The sequence below is a fragment of the Juglans regia genome, chromosome 2 (genome assembly GCF_001411555.2).
Source record: "Juglans regia cultivar Chandler chromosome 2, Walnut 2.0, whole genome shotgun sequence".
NCBI lineage: Eukaryota > Viridiplantae > Streptophyta > Magnoliopsida > Fagales > Juglandaceae > Juglans > Juglans regia.
This window is the reverse complement of record NC_049902.1, coordinates 31,672,106-31,688,264: the sequence shown is the minus strand read 5'-3', so window position 1 is coordinate 31,688,264 and position 16,159 is coordinate 31,672,106. Positions and strand designations below refer to the sequence as shown.

General features: G+C 37.6%; 1 protein-coding gene across 1 annotated transcript; it reads right to left on the bottom strand.

The window, feature by feature from the left end:
* Window positions 1–11,917: 11,917 nt before the first annotated feature.
* LOC109011571 (ethylene-responsive transcription factor ERF027) lies at window positions 11,918–12,825 on the bottom strand. Its single transcript, XM_018992829.2, has one exon. It carries the CDS (start codon window positions 12,618–12,620, stop codon window positions 12,084–12,086), a length of 537 nt encoding a protein of 178 aa, XP_018848374.1. The 5' UTR covers window positions 12,621–12,825; the 3' UTR covers window positions 11,918–12,083.
* Window positions 12,826–16,159: the final 3,334 nt, after the last annotated feature.

Sequence of the window (16,159 nt, the reverse complement as noted above, 5' to 3'; positions counted from 1 at the left end):
TCCTGGTCAAGCAAAAAATAATAAGCTACATACAATCAAATAGGCAAGTGAGACATGTAGATTGGTTATCTCATTTATTTTGCAACATAGAAAAAACAAAAAGAAAGAAACTTCGATTCTTTTTGTGGTTTCTCAGTAACCAAACAAGCATAAAAAGCCATAGAAAACCAACTTAAATCTCAGCAAATCAATCATTTCAATTGCACAAAGACAAAAGATACGGACTTGCGAACGAAAAAGTTTCGACTACAGCGTGCGGTGCCTCAAAAGTTTTGTTTGGCAAAGGATGAAATAAGATTAAGGATTGAGAAGCACGACCCTAAGGAATGCGGATGCTATGAATTTCACGAATTTAAATTTTATCTTCTTATGGATCTCTTGCCGTGCGGACTGGATGCCGATGGAGATCTGACGGAGGAGCCAGAGGAAATGAAGGCAGGCTTATCGTTGTTGGATTTTCGACTTCTGAAGAAGAAAATGGGGAGGGGGTGGGGGGAGATGTTGGGTAGGAGACGTGTTTCTATTTTTTTATTTTTAATTAATAAAACACGTGGTATGCCACCTCAAGCGGGAAGAGAAAGCGGTAAAACTCAACGGTGACTGTAGCATTACTCTATTTTTATTTTACTAAATATAATATGATATATTTATTAATATTAGATAATCATTTATTGTATATTTCTTTATTATTTAATGGTAATGAATGTACTTTAGTATAATAAAAATATGATAAAAGTGTGATGTATAATATTATTCTTTTACAATAATATTATAAGATGATGATATTTTTATAAAATGATATTATTTTTATAAAATATTTTTATTTAAAATATAATTATATAAAGTATTACCAAAAATATTGTTTATAAATCATTTTCTATTTTTCAAAGCAATTTGCGGGCCATGGGACCCGACTCTTTGTATATGTAATCTCCGTGTGCCGCAGAATAGAATTAAGCCCATCTTCTTGTTCTGCCAGGATTTTAAGGAATTTGGGTTATTCAGACCATTCCTCTAGATTCAAGATTTGGAGCCCAAAAATTTACTAAATCCACATATTTTGAGTATGGTACGAGAAATAGTCTTATTCACAACCATCGATGCAATACATTGTAAGAGTATGGTTACCAAACTCCTCTCAACTCATCTCAACTCATCATTACAACTTTTTCAAATTCTAACACAAAATATAATAAATAATTCAACTTTTTCAAATCCCAAAATAATAATAATATTAAAAAATAATATTCTAATAATATTTTATCATCTCAACTCAACTCAACTCAACTCACTTCAACATCCAAACACAACCTTAATGGATTAGTTAAATTTAAAGTATATTTTTTTATAAATATAAGATGAATTTAACTTTTGACTATTTCATTCACATAAATCTCTATATTGAAATAGTCATTTTTTCATTATATAACAATAAAATAATATAAGATAAATTTGATTTTGGTTATTCACATCAAATCTCTACATTAGATTATCCATTTATTCATTATATAGTAATGAGTAATTAATAATTTAATTATGAATTTATTTTATTTTATTATATTTTATTATTCATAATATTATATATTAATTAATAATCCTATTCTAATTATATTTTTTTAATTGTCATTTAAAAGGAAGAGATAAATAATTGATATAAAAGGGAGAGAGAAATAATTGATATAAAATGTTTTTGATGTATAAATAGTTACTTTCAAATTTAAAAATTATTTTGGAAAGTGACTGTAGCTAAATTTCAATTATTTAAAATTTAGCTAATCCATTGTGATTTGGAATTTAGTTAATCCATTGTGATGCTATTTTATGTTCTAATAGCTAAATATTCAATAGATTTAACTTTTAGCTAATTTATTGAGAATGCTCTAAATAGCGTTTTAACCATTTTAAAACGTTCATGTTAGTTGGAGTGACTTTAGTTGACAACAATCAGGAATCGGGATAAAGAGTAACATTATTCATATAATTTTTATTTTTATTTAATAATATGATAACTACGATCGCCATAATACCGCAAGTTCTTGTTACAATATTACGACAGCATTGCGTTAATTTACTTTGAATCATATCATTGCCTCAAAGGCCAGAAGTAAACATTTTTTTTGTTCTTTTTTCGTGGGTTACTCTACGAGTTTCAAAAGATTGATATTTCAAAAGACCTTTTTTTAAATGATCAATAGAAATGTGGATCAATGATCCATTATATTAATTACATTAAATTAGATTAATTACATTAATCTGAATAATTATATTCTCTATATTCTATGTTAATAATTAGATTCTCCATATTAAATAATATAGATATAGAATAAAATATTATAGAATAATACTATTCATAAATATTCACTTTAATATAGAAGCAATTAATATAGATAATAACTAGAGATAATATAGAGAGTTAGGGAAAGCCCAACTCGGCGCAGGAGCAATGATCCTCCTATAAAAGAAACCGTTAGACCTTTGCAAGGAGCCCAGACCATAAGCAAAGCCAACCCGAAAAACAACCATCGTGCCTTGACCCTTGGGAACCTGTGCAGGTAGGTGGGTGAGAGATGCTGAGGACTCTCGATCTCCTAACAGCAGGTATGAAGAGACTCAACAATAACCACTCACAGGCAGAAGTTCAGTTAGGAAGTCATGCCGCATTAATGACGCCACACCCCGAACCCTACGCCACATTAATGGCACCACCCCAAGAGCCACACCACATTTAAGGATTCTGACCAAACAATAGTCGAGGCGACATGAACCACGTAAGACAAGGTATGAGGTGTCCCTACCCAAAAACCTCATATAAAAGCTGACTTTTAAGTACGAAAAACTCTCTCTGATTTCTCTAACTTCTCGCACAAACTACTAAGCAGATATACTAACTTAAGCATAAAAGACTTCCTAGCATCCACCAAGGCCCCTCTTTCTATCTATTTTTTTTTTAAAGTGTGCAGGTGTAAGGACTAAGACCAAAGTTATTGGAACCCAGCCGGAAGGTGTACGAAACACGATGCTAATAGTGGCTCTGTCTGTGGGATCCCTATAGACTTCACGTGTCATTCGTATACCTGCGACAACTCGTTCTTAGAGAACTCTAGGATAAGAAGAAGCAACATCAACAAACATGAAAGCAAGGCTCGCGGTAATAGAGCAACTGATGGGAAAGCTAACTACTAAAGTAAAGACCCTCCGAAAAGAGAACGAAACACTCAGAGTAGCCACTAACGGACCAGAAAACGATGCAAGGCCAAAGAATAGTGAGCACGTAGAGTCCAAAAATGCAAGAGGGGGGTGACGAGGAGGATGAATGAAGAAATATGCAAAACAAGCTGCATGACTTCAAAGGGAAATACAAAGAGATGACAAAAAAGATGGGCAAGTTGTCATCAAAAGACCAACTGCTCACTAGCATGGGCCTACCCTACAGTGAGGAGGTGATGGTCGTGACCCTGCCACTAAAGTTTTGAGTTTCCCTCATGGACATCTACAATGGGACCAGGGACCCCTATGAACACCTGGAGACCTTTAGAGTCCACATGACACTGCATGGTTTCCCAAGAGAATTGGCTTGTAGAGCTTTCCTGCTGATCTTGAACAGATCAAAGAGAGTATTGTTCAAGTCCTTACGCCTGGATGCATAGATAGTTTTGAGGAGTTGGCCTGTTTGTTCCTCACACAGTTATGGTAAGCAGAAGAAGGAGACGCCCCGCAGTGTATCTCCTTACCATTAAGCAGGGGGAAGTTAAATGATTGAAAGCATACCTAAGAGCGCATGACTATGGACAACCAAGACGAGAATATAACTTTGACAACGCTTTTAGGAGGAATATGTCCACGATCCCAATTCATGGAAGAATTGGCAAAAGGACTCCTGCTATATTGCTAGAGTTATGGATGAAGCTGGCAACTTAATTAACGCTGAAGACACACTCCAGGTCCTGATTGAACCAGGAAAAAAGAGTTGGAGCAGGCAGACAAGAAACGAAAGGCGCCAACTAAGAGTAAGGCTCGCGAGAAGCCGGAAAAAGGACCACATGACAACAGAAGGGAGAAAGCCCCCACGAGAGGCCTAAGGTTTCATTTTGACTGAACGAGGCTTACCATCCAAAAAGACAACTGACCAACTGTCCAAGAATATGGCTATAGGAGCACTAGTTGCCACTATTGCACTTACCATCAATCCAGCACTCATAATACAGAAGATTGCATTTCTTTGAAAGAGAAAAGAGAACAAGCTAGATGACCAAGGTCGCTATATCCTTCAGCTAGAAGACCAAAGCGGGAGTGGAGGAGGAGATCACGAGAAAGAAATGTAGAAAGGGCTGACAAGCCAAGGAGGGAAGGAAGCCCGAGGCAAAGGATAGCTGAGCCGGGACCTTTGCATGGTCGCCCCCGCACACCACATCAGGAAAGACCCTCACTAGGCAAAATCAGAACCCTCGCGGGAGGACTCGCCGGTGGGAGCGCAACCTCGTCCGACCTAAAGGAGCACATTAGACAAGCACGATACTAATGTACTGAGTCGAGTACCATTCCACCAAATACAGGAAAAGCGAGCCTGCCTTGTCATCTCCTTTAGAGAAGACGAGGAGGAGGGAGTCCTCTATTCCCACGATGACGCCCTGGTGGTGACTATGCTAGTCGCCAACTTTACTGCTAGGAAGATCATTATCGACAATGGCAATTTCGCAGATATCCTCTTTTAGGAAGCCTTCACCTAGATGGGGATAGATACCGCCCGACTCTAACCAACTCCCATGCTGCTGAAGGACTTCTTTGGGGACATAGTCCAACCAATCGACACCATCACATTGTCTGTCATGGCGAGCAGAACCCCCTGTACGACTTTCATCTTGGTAGAGTTTTTAGTGGTAAAAGCTCCCTCATCGTTCAACGCCATACTTCGCAGACCTATCTTCAACAGCCTGAGGGTGGTGATGTTGACCTACCACTTGAAGATGAAGTTTTCAACCTCCCAAGGAGTAGGTGAAATTCGGGGAGAGCACGTCCTAGTACAGGAATGTTACGTACATAAATTAAAGCCAAGGGATGGCGAGGTGCATGTAGTCCACAACCTGGGTGATGACCACATTCTCTTGCCCCTACCCAAACACACCACAACAGATGGAAAGATCCAAGATGAACAGGTACTTAGGAAAGTAGATCCAAATGAGCCACTAGAGTTAATCCCCTTGAACTCAAGTTGCCCGAAAGTTACGGCCAGGATTGGCGGTGGGATGACACTTGGAATGAGGCGTGACATGCAACAACTCCTCATGGAACACCAGGATGTCTTCGCCTGAATAATCCTAGAGATCATGCAACACCAACTGAGCGTGGACCTAAAATCCAAGGGAGTAAGGTAGAAACGCTGAAACTTCAGCGTTGAGAAGAATACCGCCATCACTGTAGAAGTCAACCAATTACTCAAGACAGGCTTCATACGAGAGGCACATTATCCGCACTGGCTATCTAATGTTGTGTTGGTAAAAAACTAAAACGGCAAGTGGAGAATGTGTATTGACTTCCCTAACTTGAATAAGACTTGCCCGAAGGACAGCTTCTCTCTACCACGCATCGAATTGAACGTCGACTCCACAGCGAGTAATTGCATGCTTATCTTTTTGGATGCATACTTCGGGTACAACCAAATCCGCATGAACCCCGATGATGAGGAGAAGACTTCGTTCATCACCTATTAGGGATTATACTGCTACTCTGCCATGCTGTTTGGATTAAAAAACGCAGGGGCCACCTACCAGTGACTGACCAACCACTTGTTCAAGAATCAAATCATGGGAAACATGGAGGTCTACGTGAATGATTTGTTGGTAAAAAGCAGAGCTCCCGAGTAACACCTCAATGACCTCCGTGAAGCCTTTACAGTATTGCGGCAGTACTAGATAAAACTAAACCTTGCGAAGTGTGCGTTTGATGTAGGCTCCGGGAAACTCTAGGGTTTCATGGTTTTAGAACGGGGGATTTCACATGGCCCCTCCTTGAAGCATCAACGAAGTGCAAAAGCTCACAGGACGAATAACAACCCTCAATAGGTTCGTGTCGAGGTCCATCAACAAGTGCCTACCATTTTTTAAGGTATTGTGGAAAGCGTGAGCATGAGATGACAAGTGTGACCAAGCGTTCCAGGCTCTTAAGAAATATCTCACCATCCTTCCACTTTTCAGCCAACCCAGATGTGGAGAAACTTTAGTCCTGTACCTTTTCAACCTCACTGTAGGCAGCTTCCTCGGCCCTAGTACGAGACAAAAGGGGAATCCAAAAGCCCAAGTACTATACCAGCTGGGCTTATCGAGGAGCGGAAGCTTGATACCCACACATAGAGCAGCTCGTCTTCGCCTTAATGGTGACCACCCGACGACTCCACCCGTATTTCCAAGCTCACCTAGTGAAGGTCCTCACTTAGACCCTCTTGAAGAAGATTCTATAAAGACTAGATGCCTCAAGTCGCCTTACAAATTGAGCAGTGGAGTTGAGCGAGTTCGACATTGAGTATGCATCCCGAAATCTTGTTAAAGGGAAAGTGTTGGTCGATTTTGTTTCAGAATTCACCGGCTTCCCGGAAAAGGTCAAATATGCACCTCCCGTGAAACCCTAGTAGGTCTTTATTGACTGCTCATCCTGGCGGGCTGTAGGGGTAGCAGAGGTGCATATTGTTACAGATGTGGGCGAAGAGTATGATTATGCTATTAAGTTAGCATTTAAAATCACAAACAATAAGGGAGAGTATGAGACATTGTTCTCAGGTCTGGCAAAATGTCAGAAATACGCCAAAGTACCTCATTGCCCACCTGAGGAATTGACGTCAATCACCTCACCTTGGCCCTTCGCCTAGTAGGGAATTGACTTAGTAGGCCTTTCCCACCGGATAAAGGAGGAGTAAGATTTGTAGTGATGGCGGTGGACTACTTCACTAAGTTGGTTGAGGCCGTTGCATTGGCAATAATCATGGCAAGCAGCATTATTCGTTTCTTGTGGAAGACTACCATTTGCAGATTTGACATTCTCCGTGTCATCATATTAGATAATAGAAGACAACTTGACTCTGGCCACTATTGAGACTGGTGCCGAGACTTGGAGATCAAATTTCGATACTCGTCTCCAAGACATCCTTAGTTCAAAAGGCATGTAGAAGCAACCAACAAGACACTGTTGAGAATACTAAAAAGAAACTTAGTAACAAAAAGGGTGTATGGGCAGAGGAACTCTTCGAATTTTTGTGGGCATTCCAATCACAATGAAGAGATATACTTGTGAGGAGAAGGTAAATACAAGAATAAAGGAACTTCTTTGATTCATCTAAACTTTTGCATGAATTACTAAGAAGATATATTAACTTAAATATCGAAGACTCTTCTCTATTTACATGTTGTCATTGTCATAACAGCATTTATCTATCCATTTATTTGGCAAAAATACATCAAATGCAAGCCCCCGATGAAAAGCTAAACGTATATAGTACATACCTACCCAACAGCTTCACAATTTAAATCCACCCAATCGGAAATGCTAAAATACTTGTGTTCGAAAGGTGTTGCAGACAAACAAACAACCCAAATGAACGATCCTTGATGATTAGACCTATAAAAAGTGGAAAAAGAAAGATAAGGCTAAAAAAAAAAAAAAATCAAATCTTTACAAACCTTGATCATTAGATAGACATCTTTGGTGGACCACTAATTCCCGAGTTTGACATGACCCTACCTTGCAGGGGGGCCGAGAGAGAGAGAGAGAGCGCGCGCGCTAATTCTTTAAGCAGGCCAGCCTAAAGGAGATACATAATTCTGTCAACCTCATTGGATGCTTGTTCCCTCTTCTTCCTGGATGTTTTAGGGACCAAAACCATCAAATAACATCACCTACCTTCTTTTTCGTCCTTTTTTTTGTTCACTATTTTTTTTGGGTTTATAAATATAGTATTGTTGTCTTTGAAAAAATACTTTCTTATAGTTTATTGTTCTTTATTCATTCTAGGGACCTTGAGAAGTGAGAACCAAATAACCATCCATAACTTCACCTACCTTCTTTTTCATATTATTTTAAATTATCCCTTTATATCATTAATCTTGTCTTAAAAGACATATTTTATTAATGTTGATAGAAAATTTTCCCTACTTACTCAAATTGGAAAGCCACTTATGAATTAATCTCTCTTTATGGTCACCCGAAATTGAAAATTATTAAAAGGTGGATATATATAGTTTATTAGAAGGGAAAAACATCTACACAAGTTTTTTTTTTAGTCCCCAAAGACTATTGCTGATCACATCGTGTTGATTAAAATAAATTTCTTTTGGATATATCAACTTCCTATTACCGATTGGGAAAGAAGTCGTGATCATTGAAACTCAAGCATGCATGTTAGGGGGGTGGGGATTGGGGAGGGATTGGTGCAAATTGGACTAGAAGAAGATAATATTTGAGTACTGATCAAATTAAACTTAATTTTATCAAAGCCTATCACAAACATAATAAAACATAATAATGAGAAAGAATTTTCTTTTTAAACAATGTGGAATCTCATATACTGATCTTATCATTGATATCACAGCTCGTTTATCTTCTAGTTTTTTTTACAAGGAAAACGTAAGGGATTAAAGGCGTCAGTTTCATGGGCGATGATTCAAAAAACTTATTGCTCATGACTACATCATGTACTATACATCTTGCTCAAAGAGAGAGAGACGCATCACCAACTTGTGAAAGTGAAGATATGGGGAAGGAAAGCATAGTAGGCGATGTCGGCCATGCTTGTCCCCATAGTCAAACCGTTTTTTGAGCTCATTCAAAGTTAAAAGGATTTCGGCTTCTTGTTTTGCATCAGACAGAGACCTCAGAAACAATAATTTTCTTTTTGATTTTACGGATTATAAAGTACCCAAAAAGGCTAACCCCACTTTTTAAGAGTGATGTATGGCCGACTTGCAACTACGCCTTTTCATTTCCTTCTTCAAGATTTGCACAAAAGAACCAACCTAGCCAGCCATGACTGAGTATCATGAGAAATGAATTAATAATGCTTTTTAAGCTGAGAGTAAAAAAACGTACGGACGAACTAAGAGCATTTGGAATATGTCAACGTACGTGTCACTTGATACGGAAGATAGCCATTATATAATGGTTGTATCAGTCCAAAATTTAAGGATATATATATGTATAATGAAACTCAAACCCACATTTTATTTTATTTTAAATATGTTAAACGTTATAATTAATACATCCCGAAAAGACCTTTATATAAATTGGTCTTCATAGGCTAAATCTGCATGCAGATCAGCCAAGCTAGGCTTCCATAAACCTACAAACATCGGCCATCTTGTTGAATAGAAAAATCAGCAAAATAAGTTAGTCACACAAGGATATCAATATCTCCTAGGTAGGTAGCTAGAACTTATTATCCTTCTGATCCTTCTAATTCTTCTTTTGTGAAGCTCAGGGCAGGGCCCCAATATTTTTTAACTCAATATCTCCTAGAACACCCAACCGGCCTCCACGTACGCTACATATCTCGATCTCGCGAGCTCCATCCCAAGCATGACAATAAAGCAAATATTCAAGTTGAAGCTAGCATCAACGAGCTGGATACTGCAATTGTATGGGGGGCTATTGTTTCTTATTATATGGTCTAGAAGGAATGAAAAAAGTTGTTGACAGGTTGTATCAGTAGTGAGCAGATCATATTAATTGCATGGGTCCTTTCGATCTATGGCTAGCTAGGTTTCTATTCCTCTAATTGACCTAAAGAATAGTGGTAGACTAGTGAAAACGAAACTTCAACAAATGTTTTCAGAGAAAGAGGCCCTCAGATATATATATATATATATATATAATATATCTATATATATAACACATAGCTTATATATATCGTGCTTCTGATCTGGTGTGGAACTGTACATGATCTGACTTTTATTTGAAGAAACTAGGAAAGGTATTGGTTTGATATGGATATATTTTCGCTCGTTAAACATATCTAAAATGCTGCCATTTAATTTGCATATATCGTGAGTGCTTCGCACATATATATACAATCTGGGCCTACAAGATATGGCAGGAGATGTTTGTCTTCTTAAAGATATCATAGAGAAAAAGTCATGCAGGCCCTGCATGCAGTATGGATGTTTGCTTATATAAAAAGCTCAAAATATTTACTTGAATAAGTCTCATTGTTTTTATTTAAATGATATAAAATAGAAAAAAAAAAATCATGAACCAGATCTACATTCTGAATTAGTGCATAATTTTCCTCCAAATTTGGAGGAATTTATTTATTTTTCTCCAATTGTTGAGATACGCGCGCGCGTACAGAAGATATATATGTATTAAAATTGTATCGTTTTATTATTAACATATATAATCTATGATATATCATCATATGATTTTATAACTCAGTTGATGTCATGCACACATGATCAGGGATAATATTGATGATCGTCTGGATTGAGAAAACTTGACAGTTGAAGGTAGGGTAAATTTTATTCAATCTATATCGATACATACATATATATATATATATATATATATATATAATCAGCTCTAAATCAAGCTTTAGGCCGGTTAACGTTAAAAGTTAGAAGCTTTAATTCTTCGACAATGATAATATCAATTCGGGAATTCATGCTTGCTATTTATTCATGATCTATTGCCCCCAAGAGATATGTTTCATTACTTTTGATTGATCCACTCTGATCTGATTACTTACAGTTACAGTTGCCCTTAATTTGCAATACAAGTGACGCAACAGGCCGAGATAATTAAGATCATGATGAGAGAGAAGGTTTATTGTTCTAATTAGTGCACTTCAGCAAAACCTGATTACCCGACCGCGTCTGGATATAAACATGAAAACGACATTCAGAAATGAGAGAGAGAGAGAGAGAGAGAGAGAGAGAGAGAGAGAGAGAGAGAGAGAGATCATCTGTTCACGGTCCCATGATTATTCCCCGACAATGGAACAGTTTAACAGTTTAATCATATAGACATTCTCTACACTCATCATCACTCAAAACCAAATTCTTTGCCTTTAGATCTTTCGTCAAAAAGGAGATATATTGACATTTAAAAGGCCGGACCCATTTCTAAGTTTGACTCGATCGTGATATTAATCCCCAAATTTCTCAAATGTTGTAAAAATTTCAGCTCGCATTGTGACAGATATCATTAATGAAAGGGGTTTTAATTTAATTATATATGCTCTGAATCAACATGCAGCAGTACTTTTAAGTTATAAAAAGTTATGATGTATATATAGATATCTTAATTAAGAATCATGCACGTTAATTAAAACTTATTAATTAATAGTTTAAGGAATTATATATATATTCCAATTTATTCAATTTTATGTAGGTATTGGAAACCAAGCATGAAGTAGCTTGAAGATGCAAAACATAATTTTCATGACCTGTTGTTAGATTCAATTAACTCTTGCAGGAAATTCTTCTACACGAACTACGTACGTACAGGATTTGTGTGGAGATTCAGAACCCAAAATTGTTTTGTCGTTACCAATTGGGGCCGGGGTTCAAGTGGGAAAAGGTTTCTGATCTCTTTCTGTAATCTTCTTATTTTACGGACCCAAATTAGGAGAGATTTGCGCCCTAAAAAACCAGAAGCTCCTGCTACCGTAAAATGAAGGAAACATGGCTCACACAGACAAATCATGGAATCCAACAATATTTAGAGAACATGATAATCTCACAAAGACACAACAAAAAGTACTGTACATGCACAGATGATCATGAACAAAAGAACACAAACTAACGATCCAATTCACTACCTTAATTGGTCCAAAACTGATCTAATGTGTTGGAAAATCACTATGCGGAGATTATATATAATGTCATGTAATCCTGCGATCATAGATTCCATGGACCTATTAAATTCTTAATACCTCATTTGTAGTTGATGACTGGCACGTAATGCATAGTACAAAGGCATACATGTAACATGCTAAACCGCCGTGTCCTAGTTGTTATCTTTCTTCAAATATTTCTGTTTCTTCTTCTTTTACTTTCGAACTTTCCCATGAATATTTTACTTGGATGTATGACGGCGGAGCATTTTCAAAAATAGCTCCATAAGTTTTCCCCACTATCTGAATTATGATCTCCCGGCGAGTCATCCGATGAGTTTATTCTCGGAGGAGACACCAGCATTCCCTCCGCCATGTCCACTAGCAAATTTGGCATTCCAAATATGGCTTCCTCATCCACAAATTCTTCCCCGGATCTTATACTAGCTTCATGCGCGGTATTATCATGATTGTTGCAGCGTGACTGCAGCCTGGGTCCCGAGTTGCCATTTGATTCCGGCTTCTTCAATGCGGCAGCTGCTGCGGCGGCGCTACGTATGTCAAGGGGCGATGTAGAGGCTGGAACTGGGTATAAACCAACTAAACCTGGGAAGTTGAGAACCGCATCGCCGCCTCTTAGTGCTAGCGCGGCCACGTCATAGGCGGCAGCAGCCATCTCCGGGGTCGGGAATGTGCCGAGCCATATGCGTGTGGTCTTACGTGGCTCCCGGATTTCTGAGACCCACTTGCTGCTCCGGCACCGGATTCCGCGATACATTGGGTGTTTCCCGGTGGAACTTGAGGCCATGGATGGGCTTTGTAGATTCAAGCAAGAAGAATATTGATGATCAGGGGGATGAAATCACACGTGTAATAGCAAGGGTGAGAGTGTTGGATTTATTGACGATGATCAAATGGGTAGCTCTTTGGGAGGAAGAGGAGGAGGCCGGTGAAGGGGACTGGCAATGGCGGCTGAAGGGGTTTGGCCTAATGGGTGCGTAAAAGGGTCGAGATTGATCTGATACAGAAAGGGTATGCTCAGAGACTTTGGTTTAAGATTTATGAGTAGGCCGTCCGTGTTCAATATATGTATGTATAGTTGTCATAAAAGGTAAAAAGCGTGGGGATTTCGCGGAGGGCTGGGGTCAGAGTGAGTACTCCAAAATGCAGAAATTTGAATAATCGTTCGAATAGTGTATTTAGATGTTTGAAGTTTTGAACACGAAAGAGTTACCATTCGAACATATAAATTTAAAGTTCGAACGACCATTGAATGGTTCGAGGGGAAATTCTGACGGTTAGATGAATAAATATTTGGCAGAGTAGAAAATACATTTGAAGGCTTCTACAGTATGTTCGAACAGTAGCATGATTTTTACAAATTTTAATTGTAAAAAAAAAATCTTATTAATTAGTTATAGATAAATATTTAGTTTATATAATAAATATAACATTTAAATAATATAAATACATAAAGGAACTCAATAACTAATTTAGAGAATGAAAAGATGATTCATATTTAAATTAATTATACAAAACACAAATAGCTAGTGTTCATACAAAAAATCAAAAAAATGCAAATAAAAGATATATACTACTAGCCCAAATCTTGTAGCACTGTCTCGACTCCACTAAGGCGTTTCTCCATATCTGTCAACCGAGACATAATCTTCAACTCAGTCTCTGCGAGGGCAATTCGGACTTCCGTACTCACTGCATCAATCATCTCTGTTCTCTGTGTGCGGATCTCTACACACACGATATCTGCAATCTCCTCACGAATAGTAGTGTGTGATGCGCCCTGTGTAGATGCCTCACCTGATATGCCATGATCTCTTGGGTGTGCATTTCCCTGAGTATCGATCGCCTCAATAGTGGGTGCACGAATACGATATCTTGAGTGTCCCATGCTGCGTGACAAGATCGAGGAATTCATGATCGGTCCAATCGGCTCCTGACCACGCTCATACGCATCTGGCTGGACCTCCATCGCTAAAAGAAATCGTGTGAGCATGATCCCAAATGGCAATATATCAGTCGTAATATAGGTGGCCTCTGATCGAATCCTAGCGAAGATATATCTCACTAGGTTGATAAGCACCCCACGAGTAACCCGTATCATAAACCGTGCTCGATCCATTCTAAGTTCAGCCTTGTGCAACCGCGTATCAATGTTGTTGGCTATTATTATGTTCATGATCTTAAAAAAATGGACAAGTCGACATGTTTGATACTCTTGGTCCAATCATAGGGAGCAGTATCTAGACCCACAACCAACTGACGAACCTCATGATCAACGAGGTCATCAAACTCATATACTACATCAGTATCCTCTTCCTCAACAATCTCCCCATCGCTTGTAGGTGTAGACTCCCTAGGCACCATGCTCGGATATGAAGTGGGCAGTCGAGGGATAAGAAAAAAATTGATGACTGCATCCACTGAGAATCTAACTGATACGCCCTGAACGAAGAAGGTGTATGTATCATCATCCTGTCCGGCACCACCAAGTTCTTTATAGAACTTAGATACAATATCGATGTGGGCAATGATCTTGTCCCTCCCTTTGTCCTTCTGGTCGATGAACGGTGTCCAACCACGATCTAGAAAGATAGATGCCAGAGAACGACCCTCCCATAGAAGATCCTTAAACTCCTCGATCTTTTCTTGACGCAACAACATAATAGTTCTCTCTCGGACTTTGCTAGAGCATTGCTCTGACTTGCCTCACTTCCTTCCCTAAGAAGCCATTATAATGGCGCTGAAATTTTAAAAATTAAATTAAGAACAACGATTATAAAATATAATAAATGAGACTTAGATAAAATAATTATATCTGACTAAAACACTATATATTACATTATTTATTTTTATCTATGGCAAAAATTAAAATATGTTGTGTACCGTTCGAACGTGTCATTACACGTTCAAACAAATATTGATATCCCTTTGAAATTAAAATTTACCGTTTGAACAATATTCATAGGTTTGAACAGTAAAGTAAACAGATCGAACGCTTCATTTATATGCGTTCGAACGGTTCATGGAAGTTCGAATGGTAACTGGGTCGAGCTTAGCAATGGCTGATTCGGCTTAGCCATTGTTAAAACTGAAAGGAATTGGTGGATTCCTTTCATTCTCTCACTAATAACAATAATACAAGACCAGGATGAGCATAAAGACATCTCACCATTGTTTTTCCAGCCACCTACGGTGGCCAAATAGTGTTGTGAAAAAAAATTCAAAATGTATTTTCAACCTCATTTATACTGAAACACTAACCTATTTACATGTAAAATAACATCAAATCGAAGGCTATATGACATACCTATTGCAGGTTCGAGATTGGTGGTTGAAGGTGGCGTCCTGTGGCGGAGAGGAAATTGGAAACGTTCAAATGACGCTAGGTCTGACCCCCAGAACCTGTTGTACTCTCGATAGCGTTCGAACATGTATTTGTACGCTTAAATTTCTTCTAAAAATAATTTACCCTTTCGAACGTACACTTATCACGTTCAAAAACATTTAATTAGTTATTCTTATATATTATATAAATATACTATATATTTACTTATAGTTGTATGTTATATATACTATACTAGTTATAAAATATATAGATATAGTTGTATGTTATACATATTATAGTGGTTATACTATACTAATAATATAATTATAGACTTATATACACTATATATATAGTATAACTCAAGAATGCCCTTAGTGAATTCCAAAACATTATTAATGATATTTTCAATTCATTCACCCATTTCACTATTATTTACATTGATGATATTCTTATTTACTTATATATAGTCAATTGATGAACACTGGAAACATTTGAATTCATTTCTAAATATCATTAGACAAAATAATATTGTTGTCTCTTCTAAGAAAATCAAATTATTCCTAACCAATATTAGATTTCTTGGTTATGATATTTCTGAAAGCAAAATTAGTCAGTAATGACATCGAAATCTAATCTTGGTTTCAAAAATTAGCACGACTAATAGGTCGAATTTTGTTTTCAGAAATATCATAACCAAGAAATCTACTTTTGGTTTGGAACAATTTGATTTTCTTAGCAGAGACAACAAGACTATTTTGTCTAATGATATATAGAAATGAATTCAATTATTTTCAGTGTTCATCAATAGACTTTGAGTGAATAAGGATATCATCAATGTAAACAATAGTGAAATGGGTGAATGAATTGAAAATATCATTTATAATATTTTGAAATTCACTAGGAGCATTTTTTAGTCCAAAAGGCATTGCATTCCACTCATAATGTCCAAATAGGATAGTAAAGGCAGTCTTATATCTATCTGACTCACTAATCTGGATTTG